The sequence below is a fragment of the Camelus dromedarius genome, chromosome 9 (assembly GCF_036321535.1).
Source record: "Camelus dromedarius isolate mCamDro1 chromosome 9, mCamDro1.pat, whole genome shotgun sequence".
Classification (NCBI taxonomy): domain Eukaryota; kingdom Metazoa; phylum Chordata; class Mammalia; order Artiodactyla; family Camelidae; genus Camelus; species Camelus dromedarius.
This window is the reverse complement of record NC_087444.1, coordinates 66,566,978-66,583,169: the sequence shown is the minus strand read 5'-3', so window position 1 is coordinate 66,583,169 and position 16,192 is coordinate 66,566,978. Positions and strand designations below refer to the sequence as shown.

Below are 16,192 nucleotides of genomic sequence, written 5' to 3'. Positions count from 1 at the left end.
GAAGAAAGTCCCCAAAGGAACATACAGGATTTTCTGCTCAACTAAACATTTCAAGACCTAAAGAATTAGTTAGAAAAATCAGATATGTGACATTATTTGTACCTCCATGCACAGGGGTTACACTGGAATGAAATGGAGAACAATAGGATCCCTAAGGATAAAGGTCTTACAAAGCCTGAGATAAAGAACCCTGTGCCCACTGCTCCATCTCACTAGTCTGGCCTTTTGCTGGTTTCCAGCTGATGATTTGGAGTGTCTCACTGCCATCCCCAAAGTGCCTGCTCCCAACTACGAACTCTCACCTGTCACATAACAAGTAACAGTTGGTCATTTCCAACCTCAGTTAAGAGATACTTGGCATTTTAATGTAAACACTTACTGTTCAAACCCATTAGAATAAGCATATTGTTCAGCAGACCATCCGCGTGAATCTTGAGAATAGGGACTAACACCTTCCTGAAGAAGTAACTTGACTATGTCCGGGGAGTCATGAAATACAGCAAGGATGAGTGCTGATCTAAAAGAAAAAAGAGAGAACTTCACCCTTAGGAACTTAGTTAGCTTCACTTAAACAGTTAACTTGATCTATTTTACCAAGTTAATATCCTGCCCACCCCTGGAGAACTGACCATTTATATGCTCAAGTGCTCATCTCTGCAAATTACCTCCAAGGCCAAAATGGAGGGATAAAAAAGAAGCCTCCTGTCCTACTTGGGTAGCACACAGTAGAAGTTGCTAATTTAAAGTCCTCTGATGGACAGGAAAGGATGCTGAGGTCACTTGTCTGAAGTAGGTAAAGATTTAAACAAAGGATTCCCCATTTCTTCCCTAGTCTGAAATATAGTACTTTAAAATCAGCTAGAGGTCACGTAAGGAGAAGCTGTCTGCAGGCTGAAAACAGTAATATGAATAAAAATGGCAGTAAAACTAGTCACGGCTGCAGTTAACACGCTGAGAAGCACGTGCCCGGCACTAACCTGAATAGTCTACGTATGGTCTTTCTCAGGCACAGCCGCCCTGGAAGGATGTACGACGACCCTCCTTTACGTGTCAGGATACATATTTGTTGATAAGTCATGTCCCCCAGGCAACACACCTGACCAGCAGGAGAGCTGGGAATTCAAACTCGTCTGACTCTAAACCCCGGCTCTTTCCTCTTTATCACCCACCAATAACTTGTCTTCTTTAAAGGGAATGTTTATTCAATAATTAGAGCTATTTTTCTTCCTCCTACCATTATCAATTAAAAATAAGAACATTAAAATGTACTAGAAATGAAAAAGGATAAAAACTGATGAACCCACAGTATCTGGTAATAGTTACTCACTGAGTGATACTCACTTAGTGATAACCTAATAACATCCGTATCCTTCAAAGAAAGTAATTTAAAGCAGAGTCATCCAAAAGACAAAACAAACTCCTTTTTATTTAATATGTATCTTTTAAGACAAAAATATATGCCAGGAAGTGGTTAAAAAATTATAAAAGAATGAAGAAATTCTACACTGTCTCATAAGCAAAATTAAAATTAAAGTCCGTACTAATAAAAGTAAAATGAAATCCCTGAACTGTTGTAAGATCACATGACCAAGAAAATCAGGTTGCAAATGACATCAGTCACTATTACAAAGGAAGATGAATCCTGCTGCATACTGTTCTTTGTGACACCCACGCAGAATATTTGCTCTTCTACCTAACTGATGATGTGTTGATTCTAAGTTAATCCTCTTCTTCTTAAGTTAATCTTTCTGATTGGCTGTTATTACTCTAGAACATCATTAAGGTTTAAAAAAAAACAGAGAGAACCAACTACTGTACCTTTGCACGTTGTCGACTGCATGTACATTTGCCCCGTTCTCTATCAAAAATCTGACCATTTCCTTTTTGTTCTCCTTGACAGCGAGTAAAAATGGTGTCAAATTACTCTGTAAAACAGCAAAAACAGTTGATAATGTACAAAATTACATATAATTTTCAAAACTGAATTTAAAAACTTAAGTCTCTGAACTTAAACATATACTATAAAGTAAATAACAAGCAGCCCCTTCCTCTTTGCCCCTCTATGCTCCTTCCCTTTAAAAGGCTCCTCCTTGATCTCTTTGAAAGTTTACCTGTAAAGTCATTCTCTGAAACTCACTTAAGACATTCACTGGTTCCAAGAACCTTTGCTTCTATCGCAGTGTCTATCAGGCATACTGTAGTTACCTTACTGCTCAACGACTACTTCTGACCCTCTAAACACTGCTCCAGAGAGAACCATTTAGCTACTGAGTCAAACATTTTTAAGGAGCCATGCTGAGTAGAAAGATACCATATTGTCTGCAACATGCATAGCCTATCCAATTATAGCTATGACTAATCTCATAAAGCTTGCAGACATTCCAATGGGAATATGATTATTTGCATGTAAAGAAAAAGGTTTCCTTAAACCAACTTATAAATTCTAATTTGAAAAATCCCATCCCACTCTTAAGGGATTATTATAAAATATGAAATAGACTATAAATTAATATAGAGTGTCTTTAAAATCTTGAAATATTTATCAAAATATATTATACAACAGGAATTGTAAATTCAAATGTTTACAGAAGCAATGTAGGTGACCTGAGTAAGTGAAGGTCCCAGGTGAGGACAGCAAACCGGAGAACACATGTCCCACTGAGAAGGGACCACCTCTGCAGGGCAGTCTGCTAATAGCCTCGGCTCAAGGGGGACCAGATTTGATTCTTCAGGAGAAGTTCTGAAATGCAGATTTCTGCACGAGTCTGCTAAATTTTCAATGTTGACTCAATGTGTGGGGACAAACTGAACATATCCAGGGCCATGTTTAGTCTATAGCCCACTTGTGTTTTTATGTTTGTTGTGTTTCCAACAGTTCGGTATAAATCAAGTATTTGTATGTAAAACCTTGCCTTTCTTTAGTATCATATGTCTTACACACAAAAACACTGGGCCCCAAGATGTAATAAAAATTGAGATTAAGACTCATAATACCCAGTTTAAGAATTTTTCCAATGCTACTAAAACTACAATTTATCTGTGTCAAATTCTCCCTGATTGTTAATGAAATGTATAATTAAGATTAAGGATTAAAAGGCATAAACAATCAGGCATAAAATAAGCTACAAGGATGTATTGTACATCATGGGGAATAGAGCCAATAGTTTATAATACCTATAAGTGGAGCATATAGTTAAATTTGTGAATCACAAAACTGTATACCTGTAACATATAATATAGTACATCGACTATACCTCAATTAAAAACATAAGATATTGTAAAATAAATACATTTTAAAAAGCTTAAAATACCCCCTTCAAGATTTTTTCCATTGCCTACTAAAACTACAATCTACCTGTATCTAATTCTGCCTGATTTTTAATCAAATGGATAATTAGTTCAGAAGCTGGCCAGAACTAAATTATTAAAACAATTCCAATTTGTTACTAATGTCATGGGTTTTGATGTTTAAAACTGCCATCTTGCATGGTGTATTTATATATAATTGAATACGACTCATCCATAAAAAAGAATGAAACAATGCCATTTGCAGCAACATGGAAGGACCTAGAGATTCTCATACTGAGTGAGGTCAGTCAGAAAGTGGAAGGCAAATCCCATAGGGTATCACTTGATATGTGGACTCTAAAATACGATACAAATGAACTTATTTACAAAACCGAAGTTGACTCACAGACATAGAAAACAAACTGACGGTTACCAAAGGGGGAAGGGGGTGGTGGAGGAATAAATTAGAAGTTTTGGACTAGCAGATACAAACTACTATATATAAAATAGATGAACAACAAGGTCCTACTGTATATACTACAGGGAACTATTCTCAAGATCCTGTAGCAAACCATAAAGGAAAAGAATATGAAATATATAAGCATGGAAGACCCCAAGGTGTACATGGAGGGCCATGTGGCCACCAGCACAAGCGAATGACCCTGCCGGATATCAAACATGACCTGAACTCACTTGCCCAAATTCTAGGACCTGGGATCCTGGGGTGCTCAGGGCCTGTGGCTTGCTGCCTCCCCTGCCCAGGTGCAGTCACCCAGCTCCCCCTACTGGGTACTGTGTTCCTTCCTCCTCCCACCCATCCCCTGTGGCACACCTGCCCCTGAAGGCAGCCAGGCCTTCACATCACTCCACTCACCGCAAGCCTTCATCTTCTGTAGGCGCTGAGCCTGCAACCCACTCCCAGACACTTCCTAAGGGGAAGATTTTTCCTTCTGGGGTAGAAGTGTGGCTGGGAGACAGAGATCTGCCCTTTCTGTGGGCACTACCTCTAGCCCCTGGCCTTGGCTTTGGAGTGGTTTCCATGATAACAGGGCCTGATGTATTGCATTCAGTATACATATTACTATAAATAAAACACTTGTAGCTAGAAAAGAACCTGTATTTCAAATATCTTGTAAATAAAGTTAGTTGAGCTATACCTTGTTTATCGCCTCGATATTTGCATGATGGCGGAGCAGCTGTGTTGCAATTGACACACTCTCTTCCAAGATGGCATAATGGAGAGCAGTGTTTTGACCGCCGTCCTCAAGATTTGGGTTAGCACCGTGTTCCAGCAGGATACCGGCACATCCCCTGTTCAGGGATTGTACAGCCTGTTGGTATCATGCCAAGAAACAGACTGTAAGTGCCAGGCATTCCAAGTTAACATTCCCCAAGTTCCATCAGTTTCTTATGTTTAAAATAGATAAGTTAATTTTTATTCTAAGTAATTAAATCGAATCCATCTCACGTGGACACTGTTGGCAGCTACATACCCTGATGAGAGCTGTCGTCCTTTCCTTGTCACGAGCATTCAGATCACAGTTGAACTGGATAAGGAGAGCCACCACTCCTGGACAGCCGCTGATGCAGGCCAAGTGTAGCGGAGTCCTGCGAACATGAGAGAACTTTTTAGGGAATAGAGCACACTAGTTCAAAGATACAATTATTCATGTAATTGGAAACATTCAACAGCATGCTATTCCTACCCCTTTAAAACTAGCATTTAGTCTTCTTATCTTAGTTCTTCCTATGGAGAAAGAACAATATTTATTAGCTCTTATTACTCACCACTTTAATGGAAGAACAACCTGTTTGAATAGAAAGGGCATGCCGTTGAGATTCAGCTCAACTTGGGTCTGACTCCTACGTTAACACTGTCACTCATTAGCTCTCACTTAGCCTGTCTGTGCCTCCGTGTCCTCATCAACAAGATGGGCATGAAGTGGTAGTTATCTTACAGGACGCCACTGTGAAGCTTAAATGAAAAGCTATGCAGAGTGTCTGGCAGTTTCTTGCCCAACATAACAGCTCAATCATTGTTAGGTAATATTATAATTGTTACCATTACTATTTTACAAAGACAACATTTCAATTAAGTAAAATGAGAGTATATCTGCTTTGCTGCTGCAAGGATGAGAGACAACCCTGTACTTCAATGATTCTAACATGTTCATTTTCTCACACTTCAACATCTCTGACATGGGAAGGCAATTTAAAATTCATGTCTTACAACCATAGTTGGCAGCTCCTCCCAGGTCCGCCCCCTCGTCCTGCCACTGTTACCTGCCATTCTTGTCTCTGCTGTCTACGGCATTTTTCTTACGTGACAGCAACTTCCGCAATGTTTCATCATAGCCTGAACATGCAGCTCTGTGGAGCTTTGGTAGCTCACGCTTATCGGTGATGTACGAAGGCTCAGGTCTCTCAAGATTCCTGAGGCCCACCCAGCTCGTGAACTTAATCACTTTCTTCATGATCCTGCCTTTTACCTTCCGACACCACGCCCTTCCCGCTTGGCCTCTTGCCACCTCCCAATCTCAGCGCTAGCGCTATGGAAAAGCCACAGAGATCGCGCTGCCACACCTTGGCTGCGAAGCTCAGAGGCTTGGAATGTTTGGTCCGGAACACTCGTAGCCTAGCAACAGACCTGACCCTCAACTGCCCCTCAACTGTCCCTCCAGAGCCAGTGACCCTGCACGTGGGCACGGAGGCCCGGAGGCCCAGTGTGCCCCGTGTGCACGTGGGAGCCTAAGCCATTTCAAATCTCTGCAATGGCTTGTGGGCCATTTTAGATTCCTTTCAGATGTCAGTGCTAGGTGGCTGAGTGTTTCAGGACATTTCCAGAAGTGAGGCTTGCCCCTGAGAAAGCCGTGTTTGTATGTGACAGTGGTTAGAGTAGGGTGGCACTACAGGATGCTGAAGGCCTCGTTCCCCAGAGAGCTCCCCACCAAAAACCTCTCCATCTCCTTATCGCTCACTGTATTCCTTTCCGCATCCCTCTGGGCCCCAGCCAATCTCCAGGGACTTTAGCAGATGCAAACAGCAGGAAGCTGTTTTCATGGTTTCAGAGACTGTGGCAATATGCATCATTAAGTACAAACATGAGAAACCAACACACGCTCTCAAGATGAAATGAAAATGTGTTTCTGCATGTCTGCTGCCCCTGCTCTGTGTCTCAGCCTTATGTTACATGCTTTCTTCACTTTTATTTTATTTTTCGCTTTTATTTCCACCAATTAAATCTTTAATTAATCCAAGATTTATTTAGGAGCATGGTACAACATTTGAGGACTTTTTAACCATGTAAATACAAAAGCACCACGTCAGTGACTCAGCGAGACCACGCTGCTGGCTGACCGCTTGCAGGAGGGGTGGAAGGCAAGGCAGGCCTCTTCTTCCTGCCTAGCTCTGTCCTTCCTCCCTCAGCTGGGTAATTATGGTTTCTGACCCTGCTGGGATCAAAGCTGCAGGGGTGCACCAGCTCCTCCTGAGTGGCTGATACTCCTGGGAGCTGGTCTTGAGTGGACAGGACCTGGCAAATGTTTTAAAGCTGACTCTCTCAGGGGCACTTCTGTGCCCACACCTACAGTGGCGGGCAGGAGGGGATCATTCAATTATCATAAGCAATTATTGATGACTCCATATCATTTTAAATTTCATAATCAGAGTACATAAAGAGACCTTTGGAGGTAATCCAGTACAGCACCCTTTGAAAAGAGTGTTTTTTCTAAATATACTCGAGTGAGGAAATTCACACTTTCCTGAGGAGTCCTGTGATCTCAGAGGACATTCACACACACAGACAAAACACCCATGACACATGGGCTCGGGGAGTTGATGCAGGCTTGGGGAGATGCTGTGGCCTTCGGGAGATGTGGGCTTGGATAGATGATGCGGGCTTGGGATATGATGTTGGCTTGGGGACATGTAGGCTCAGGTACATGACCGGGCTAGGGGAGATGATGTGGACTCGGGGAGTTGTGGGCTCAGAGAGATGTCTCTGGCCAGGGGAGGTGACACGGTCTCAGGGAGATGACATGGCCTCGTGGACATTATGTGGGCTTGGGGACATGATGTGAGCTTGGGGAGACGTGGGCTTTTGGAGATGATGTGGGCTTGGTGAGCTGTGGGCTCAGAAAGATGACGCCTGCTCGGGAAGATGATGGTGACTTGTGGAGATGACATGGACTTGGGGAGATGTGGCTTTGGAGAGATGATGCGGGCTTGGGGAGGTGAATAAATTTTTAAACTCTCTTCTTTTTATATTTTGCTCTTCATACGGAAGAGCCACAGGACCTAAACTGTTAAAAATCTTTAGCTAACGGATCCCAAAACAACAACTTTTGCTTCTTTCTCATCAAGGTAAATCTCTGTACATCTCTTGAGTGCTGACGACATGACAGCTGTGTTTAGGTACTGGGGATAAAAGGTGAAAAGGAATGGTTATTGTCCTTGAGGAAGTTTTATTTTTTCTCTGGACTGAGAACCCTAAGTAGACGGTTCCAATGCAATGTATTAAAGTACAAGGAGGTATCAAGAAGGTACAGCTTCAAGGACTTGAAACCTTCACACTCGGCAAGTGGCTGTGCTGGAAAGATTTGTTTTCCAGGTTTTATCAGAAATAATTTCACACCATTTCAGTGTTAAAAATCTGTCATCCCTGCCAACATCATCTGCACAATGGAAATGTGTGAACTACCACAAAAGGGGATTTGAAAACAAATTCAAGGGGAAAAAAAATAACACCGTTTCTTTTATCACCATCCACACAGTCCTCTACCTCCTCAGTGTAAAAGGTCTGTACACATTCTTTTGAATGGCGAATGATGTGGACTGAGGTAAAGAAAAGCCTTCAAATTTCTGTTGTAGACTCAAGATCTAATTTGTCCAGACTTGAAGTCTGCCTTAGCACAGAGCCTTTAAGGGGAAAATGTAAAGTGAAAAAGCTTTGACTACCCTTAGAAGAAACAGGGTAGCAAATAGGGAACTTGAGAGAACCAAAACAACAGTTCATCTAGTCAACAGGTTACTTCCTGTTTTCTGGGGCTGTAAAGGTAAAAGAAGACAGGTCAAAACCTCCTAAAAGCAGACAGAAATTCTCAGTTTCTCAATGCTTAGAGAAACAAAAAGTTGCTTTAAGCACACTGTGAAGTTTTTCTTTCAGTATTCGTCAAATTTTGAAAATATACAGGGTGTGAGCCTGGAGATTTGGCTCTGAAGCACAGAACTAGAGTCACAACAGTATTTCATTCCAAAGAAAAAGAGGACTCACCAGGCTGTAAACCAGATGTCTGGGAGAGCCATACCCTTGAAACAAAGATGAGCCAGAGACAGACTGTGTAACTTAAATCCAAACTCAGCTTCAACCCATCCTCCGTAGTAACACAGCCTTCTTAGAAGGACACCAGTCACTGGACTGGGGACCTCCCTCTATTTCAGTATGACCTCAGTAATTACTAACACCTGCAAAGATCCTATTTCCAAGTGCGGTCACATACTGAGATTCCAGGTAGACATGAATTTGGAGGAAAACTCTTCACCCCATTCCAGTTGGTACGCCCCAAAGAAAGGGATTCTGCTTCTTTGCTAGAATAAAGAAAACTCTGAAAGTCATCATCATACTACTGGCAAGACCATTCAGGAAGACAGACACCACTCCAAATATTTGAAACAGAATTGATTTAATAACATTGGTTACAGTGGCACTTGGAAGGTTGCAGCAGTCAAACCGGGGAAGAGGAAGTAACGCAGACGTTAGCACAGAAACAGCCCCTCCCACTCCTGCATGTGAGCAGAGGGAAGTGATGTTATCAGAGCCCAGGGATGCCAGCCACCCAGCAGCAGCTAAAGCAACAGTGAGCCTGCCAGGCACAAAGCGGACCCCTGTGGGGACAGAGCAGCCAGCAGGGGTGGATCACGGTGGGAAAGGGGAGAGAGCAGGTGGGGGGACCCTGGCTTTTCCTTCCCACTGCCCTCTAACTACCCACCCAACCTCCATTTGCCAGGCACAGCTGGAAGCCAACATCACCTGGGAAAATCAGCCTGAGAATGCTGACACCTCTGCCAAGCAAGAGAGAGGCTGGGAACAGATCGGTGGGCAAACTGGCCATGGCCATCCCAGCAAACATGGAGGGAGGTTAAAAAAAATCCTCAGATGTTGCTTATTAGGATTTAAGCTTAAAATTAAATGTCTTAAGGAGTTAGGCATAGCCTCAAGTGCGTCCACTCTGTTCAGTCTCCTCACTGACAGGAAATGTTGCTTTATTCTTAATTTTTGGAAAACGGACAATATAATAAAACAGTTAATGGACTTAGGAAAATCCTTTAAAAATCTCAGTAAATTTTTAAAATGTGTGCAGCCTCACGTGATACATATGGTATTGACCTAAAATCCTAAATATCTGTTTTCTAATTTCACCCCTCCTCTGGGCTTGTTTTGAGCTTATATAGAAGCGTTATTCTGTCAAAGAAACCACATTAAGAAAGCAAATAACTAAAAGTCTCCTTTTTCTTTCCTCCTTCCTTCCCATTAGAATTAAGAAATGTAATGAACGTGAGAGTCTACAGCCTCCTTGAAAAAAATCCCCCTACACATTCTGATTCCAACTTTCTAAGCCATTATACAGCATTGTAGAGCATTCTGATTCTCCTATTAAGGTACAGAAAAAAATGGTTTCACCATGCACTGATTTAGTAAACAGAATGGAAATGATATCAACATTGATATTTTGTGAATTATCTACGAGCCGAGTACAGCTCAGTATGTCCAGTAAGAAAGAGCTGGGGGGAGGGGTAGGAAGAATGAAAGAAGGGGAATAAAGTGCTTTGAAAACAATGTATTGACTTCAAAGCTATTAAAAACCATTCCATTTCGAGCAGATGCCAAACCGCACTCCCTGCCAAGTCTCTGTATTTTCATTGTTAATGATACAGAAATAAATGAAGACCAGTGTATCTCAATAAGGATATAAATCCCATGAGGACAAAGCATGTTCACCAATTCTCCAGCATACAGAGTAATGCTCAGAGCATATGCTAGATAAAAATGACAGATCAGATGAATAAACGGCAGCTTCCCTGAACACAACAGCCAGAGTGCACCGCTTATTCCTCTGCGATCCCACAAAATCTAGCTTCTGTCACTGGTGTGGATCCCATCAGTCTGCCTGGTACATAGTACCCTGTGCCCTGTGTTGTCCTCCCCAGCCCCCATCGAGTAGTTGAATACAGAGAATGGCTAATTTTTTTCATGGTAACAGCTCATGCTGTCCTCAAAACATGTCTCCGGTTGTTTCATGCATGACCATCTCATCTCTAAACGGGATTGTCCTCATTTCTGTCCTCCCTTAATTTATAGTGTGGCCTCAGGTGGGTCAGAGCTGCTTTGAACTGGAGCCTGCTGTCTGGAAAAGGAGATGGTTGGATCACATGATCCAAAGCCCCTTCTAACTCCAACAGGCTATGATTATCTTAGGGCCTGAAGGTAAAAGACTAAGAAGGCCAACAGGGTCCAGGTTTCCAAATGACTTCCAGTTTGGTGCGTTCCATTAATTTGTAAAGTCAGTTGTTATGTGCTGCCGGTAACACTGGTTTATATTCAGAGCAGTGGGGAAGTTTCCATGTAAAACACAAGAAGTACAGCATGGCAATGAAGCATCCATCCTTTGACGACAATCTGATCTGAAAAACAGGACAACAAAACCAAAGAACTGCTAGGGGTAAAATGTGTTGATCTTTCGTGTCTTAGGGCAGAGACACTACTGAGGAGCTCCCCACCAGACATAAATAAAATCCTTTAATGCAGAGGTAGTTTGTTACAGTCTCCACAAATGATGCAGTCCCAACACCAAAGGAAAATGCATTAGTATCAGATGTAGAATTTCCAAGACTTCTGTGTTTAAGTTTTTCTTTAAACAGCTACCTAATATTAATTTATTATCTCTTCAGTGAGTGTTTACTGACTACCTGCTGTCCAGCTGTGGACTCTGCACTAGGAGCTAGGTGAGTTTGAGCAAGTTATTCCACTTAACTTGTGCCTGAGTCTTTTCATCACTTGAAAGGGGATAATGTTAGTGCCCGATTCACAGAGTTGTTGTTTGGATTAAATGAAGTAACAGGGACAAAACCCTAGAAGAGAGACTAACACATAGTTAGCAACATTTAAGTGACTTTTGTTGCTAAAGGTGTTACTGCTGTTGTTTTTTACTGTTACTTTCCCATGCAAGGCACTCAGCTAAATGTGTTGGAGAGCTTTTAAAAAGATATTACGGGGGGGGATGGGAATGACTAAGCAGAGAACAGAGGATTTTCTGGGCAGTAAAAATATCCTATGATATTCTAATGGTAGATACATGTCATTATATATTTGTCCAAACTCAAAGACAGTACAACACCAAGAACGATTCCTAATGCAAACTGCAGACTTGGTGTGATTGTGATGTTTGGATGCAGGTGCAGCAATGGTAACAAATGCAGCCTTCTGCTGGGGGAATGTTACCAATAAGGGAAGCTGTGGGGGAGGGGGAGGAAGGAGCACACCAAATATCTCTGTCCCTTCCCCCCAGTTTTGCAGTAATCCTAAAACTGCTCAAAAAATTGTGTTAAAGCACACAACATAATATCCATGTCTCACCCCTCAAAAAAATCTGAAGTCATAGAAGTGACAAATGACTGTATTAAATGGTAAAAGTAATAATGCCATGAGAGAGGAAAAGATAAGATGCTATGAACATTTAGAAAAAGAATTACGTGCAAAAGTTTCCATTCTAGCCCTTACCACACAATGTGATTTTTTTAAAAAAAAAACATGCTTTCTGTCCCTCCTACCCATCCCTAGTGGACTGAAAGTCACTTGGAAGATAAGTGTATGGCTAATTCATTTTTCACTCACTTTGTCTTGCAAAGAACATGATATAAAGGAAGATTTCAATAAATCTTGATTTAACAGGAGTAAACATCACTAAGCTCACGTTCAGATAGTTATCATTTGACTGTGAACTGGGCATCCACATAGAGATGTCTGGAAAGAAGTCAGAAATAGCAATTAAAGTTTCTTAAGTAAAGGAAGGGCCTTGCATGGAGTCCTATACTTCAAGAAAATATTATAGTTGTCTGCAGGATTATCAAAAAGGCAAGAGGTCACTTAAATTTTCCAGTGTTATTCCAGTATCAAGAAATTTAATCCAACATACTTTCAATTTTCCTTGAGTTTTACATCTTTACTAAGATTCATAAAAGTTTTTTTTTTAAACCTACTTCAAGTCCATTATTGGAGTGGTACCACTTGGCTCATTATTAAAATAAAATAATGTTTGGACATTTGAAATGTGAGGCCATTTAGCAGATACTGAATTTTATGACTTCTTAGATAATACTCATGTTGTAGATACTCTCAGAAAGAGGGACCTTGGCTAAAAAAATTTTATTACAGATTCTGTGACTGGTTTCCTATCCATCTAATCCTCTCCGTGAGGATTTGACTAAAATCTATAACCTTTGGAAAGTAATTTAGGGCAACAGTTCCCAGTTACACAGAAAACAGAAATAATATATCAGCCCCCTCCAACCTGCAGGCACTGCAGAAGCTGTAGTTCAGGTAAAACATTCTCTCTAAATGCTATCTTGCCACACCACCTCCCCAAATTGAGATATTTGCGAAGTACTTTCCTATATTGCAAGGCAGTTATTTACTTCCTTTATTTCCTTCTTCTCCAGAAGCTCAGAGTAATTAAAATGGTATTTCCTATTTATTTCTGAAAAGACCTTGAGACATTTGTTTCTGGCCATTTGGGAATTAATACTCTGAATCCATTATGACAAACTACAACATAAAAGAAACACACACTTGATAAAGCACAAAAAGTTTATTTTTTGAAATGCATTGCTAATCCAAAACAGAAGTGTGGAAAAAAATCCCCAAAAGTAAGAAGTGATGATGATGATAAGCTAAATGAAGGGCGATAAAGAGAGTAGAACCTAACCACGCAAAGGAAAATGGAACTGAAACCATTTAGCAGCGAATTGGCATGTATATTTAACACACACCTCTTAGTTAAATGAGTAATAAACTGAATTCAATTCCAGCTGCAGCCAGTCCCCCCAAGTACTTGGGTAAGTAAGTTTACAATAGTTCCTTGTTCCAAGTACTGCACTTGTAGATTTTCTTCCCATTATGTTGAACAGGAGACAGCTGTTCCTAGGATTCCCCTTTAATTAAAGGAAATTACTTCCTTTCAACACTTGAGAAAGTAAGTTTTATTTTGTGGATTTGGGATCCTGAAAAATACCAAATACTTAGTAAAACTGGGGGACTGTAGGTTATTCACAAACATGAACTCTGTGGCTGCTGGCATTCCATGGATCCTATCCCAATCAACCCTATTCAAAATTAAAAATCACGGCAAACCCCAGGCCTGCCTCCCAGCCTGAACCGGGTAACAGCTGAAACACTCCTTCCTGTGCAGCAGAAAGGTGGCAAACGGCGGCGGCTGAGCCAGAGAAACTGCACTTTGCCCCCAGGCTGAGGGGCCAGGGACGCACCTGCCAGCCAGCAGCGACTCAAGAAAGCGAAAGGACTTCGGAACAGCGATGAGAGAAGAAGGGCTCACCCAGGCAAACTCCGCGACTCGCAAGCGCACCCCGCCCCCCCCGCCGTCCCGCCACCCGGAGGCGGGGAGCCCGCCCGCAGAAAGTGAAACCGAGGAAACGCCGCGTCGGAGGCGGGGGGGCGACATCAGCCCGCCGACGTCCGGCCCCGTCCTTCCGGGATAAGCGGGGGAGGCGGGGCGGAGGCGGGCTTGGGACTGGCTGAGGCTCCGGTGGGTGGGTGGGTTCAGACTAAGGGGACTGCGGGTCGGCGTTGGGCTCAGTGGGCTCGAACGAAGGACTCTCGGGCAGCGAGTCGGCGCGGCGCCTCCTGACGGGTAGCAGGGTGGCGGGTCGCGGCTTCCCGGCCAGCCAGTGCCCTCCCCGCGCGGTCCCAGTCGGCTTCTCCTCGGATCCCTGTGGCCAGCGCCGCGGTGCGGGCCCCGCGCAGAGGCACCTGCTGCTGAGGGACCCCGAGGCCCGCCCAGGTGCTCGTGATGGGGCTGATCTTCGCCAAACCGTGGAGCCTCTTCTGTAACCAAGGTAAGAAGGATGGAGCTGCCCAACGGCTGGCACTGGAGGAAGTGGGTCTGGCCGCCGAAGGGGACAGCTCGGGAGGCAGGGCTCTCTGAGGACACTTGCGTTCTGAGACGCAGAGAAGTCAGTGAGTTAGTCAAGAGGGTAGGGTAAAAACTCAGTATTTAATGCTGGGAGTAGATGCTGGAGAGACGTGATGACGGGGAGAAATGGAGAGTCAGAAAAGGGGCATTTGGTCTCCCAAGAGCCAAACCAAGAATTTGGGGATTTTAGGGAAGGAAAGCGGAAAGCACCTAATGCTACCTGGAGGCATGTGCAGGGCCTTTTTCGTCTCTCGTTAAGCATCCTAAGTGTCCTGCCTGAGGATAAGTGTCTGCCTCCAAACCTATCAACTTTTTAAAACTAGTGCTGCTTTGTTTTCTGCCCTGCTCTTTAAGCCCGTGCGCCTTCACGTTCTCTTGTTTCGCCTGCTCACCAGGACTCGGGAATATGTTGTCCTGTAGAGATTCACGGGTTTCCTGGAAATCTTCATTGCAAACCGATTATTCCTCTCTTCAGTGCTGGAAAACTGAATGCTTTTGGTTCCATGTACTATGTTGCTTGTCCGTAACTAGTCTAGAAGTGGTTCTGAGACAACTAAAACTTGCAAGTCCAAAGGGCCGAGAAGTTGTAAAACCTGTTGTGAGTCAGAGTGACTCAGATGTGATGCCTTCTGAAGAGAGAAAATTGACCCACACACAAAGGGCCAGCAATAGGTAAAGTTTTAGGCATTCTTTTAACAGAATGTTTTCTCAGTAGTTGAAGCCAATTTAAAAACTCAACTAGTTTCATTTTGCATTTAATGCCCAGGCCTAAAAAAAGGCAGTCTTTTATGGCCAATTTGTTACTGCTAATATGGTGTGGTTTTTTTTCCTGGACTTAATAAGTCATGAAGAGAATGAAATGGCTTTAGCTCACTTGTGCCGTAGATTGATAAGAATACTAAAATAGCCTTTTTTCAAGGTTACTAAAGATAGATACATACACATATACATTGCCTGCCTTCCTTCCCTGACCACTCTTACCACCCCGACACTCAGTCTCTGTCTTTACCATTTTTCTGAGTAACAGTTATCCCTGTCATCATATAAGCTTATTTGTTTACTTGTCTTCTTCTTTCAATCGAAACTCACTGAGGCATGAACTTTGTCTTACTACTTGTTGTAGCCCCAATACAAAAACTTCCAATTTTTTGTTTTGTTTCTCAACATAAAAATTTTATGTTGAAGTAACACAGACATTCTTTTAAAAAAGTTATATAATGTTAAAGTCTGAAAATGATGTATATTAGTCAAATGCCTTTAATGCCTTACCCTTTTTTCCCTAGTAGTTTACTTTGATATTTCTGGATAATGTGCATATATGGAAATTTTAAACAGTATAATTTGTCTTTTTAAAAAAATGGTAAAAATCAACATAGAATATTTTATTTATTTCAGGTGTACTAATTATTTATTATAGCAGAACAGAAAATACTTTGGCGCTTTTCCCTTATCACCCCTATATAGTATTTTGGCTTAATCCACACTCTGTCTTTTCATTATTGTCACTATAAAGTTTAGTTACTGCTGTGCTACAGTGTTCCCCTTTTTCCTACACCTTTTTTCCCCTAGAGTAACTAATATTTTATTGCCTTAGTTTTCTTTGTATGTTTGGTTAAGTCATTTCATGCTATACAGAAGCTCTCCTGCATGTTTGTCCACACACCTCTCTGCCCGGTCAGTGTTCCATCCTGCTCCAAGTT

General features: G+C 42.3%; 2 protein-coding genes and 1 long non-coding RNA gene across 6 annotated transcripts in view; 2 read left to right on the top strand and 1 right to left on the bottom strand.

Annotated features, from left to right (window-relative positions):
* Positions 1 to 341: 341 nt before the first annotated feature.
* Positions 342 to 5,764, bottom strand: LOC135322102 (ankyrin repeat domain-containing protein 7-like). Its single transcript, XM_064489648.1, has 5 exons — positions 5,572 to 5,764; positions 4,782 to 4,896; positions 4,446 to 4,619; positions 1,819 to 1,925; positions 342 to 517 (listed from the first exon to the last, which is right to left on the bottom strand). The coding sequence occupies exons 1-5, from the start codon at positions 5,760 to 5,762 to the stop codon at positions 376 to 378; spliced, it is 729 nt and encodes a 242-aa protein (XP_064345718.1). The 5' UTR covers positions 5,763 to 5,764; the 3' UTR covers positions 342 to 375.
* A 1,217-nt stretch (positions 5,765 to 6,981) lies between these two features.
* LOC135322115 (uncharacterized) lies at positions 6,982 to 9,491 on the top strand. Its single transcript, XR_010382423.1, has 2 exons — positions 6,982 to 9,207; positions 9,294 to 9,491. It is a non-coding gene; the product is annotated as an uncharacterized LOC135322115 (long non-coding RNA).
* A 4,523-nt stretch (positions 9,492 to 14,014) lies between these two features.
* The window catches only part of ZNF529 (zinc finger protein 529), a 198,529-nt gene continuing 196,351 nt past the window's right edge, over positions 14,015 to 16,192 (top strand). The window contains exon 1 of one of the 4 annotated variants that reach the window (XR_010382404.1): positions 14,015 to 14,415. Coding sequence is in view for 1 of the 4 variants with exons in the window: in XM_064489584.1 (XP_064345654.1) it covers positions 14,370 to 14,415 (46 nt within the window). In the remaining 3 variants the exon portion in view is untranslated. The remainder of the gene's footprint in view (positions 14,416 to 16,192) is intronic. The other 3 variants (XM_064489584.1, XR_010382403.1, XR_010382402.1) reach the window with 3 other exon arrangements.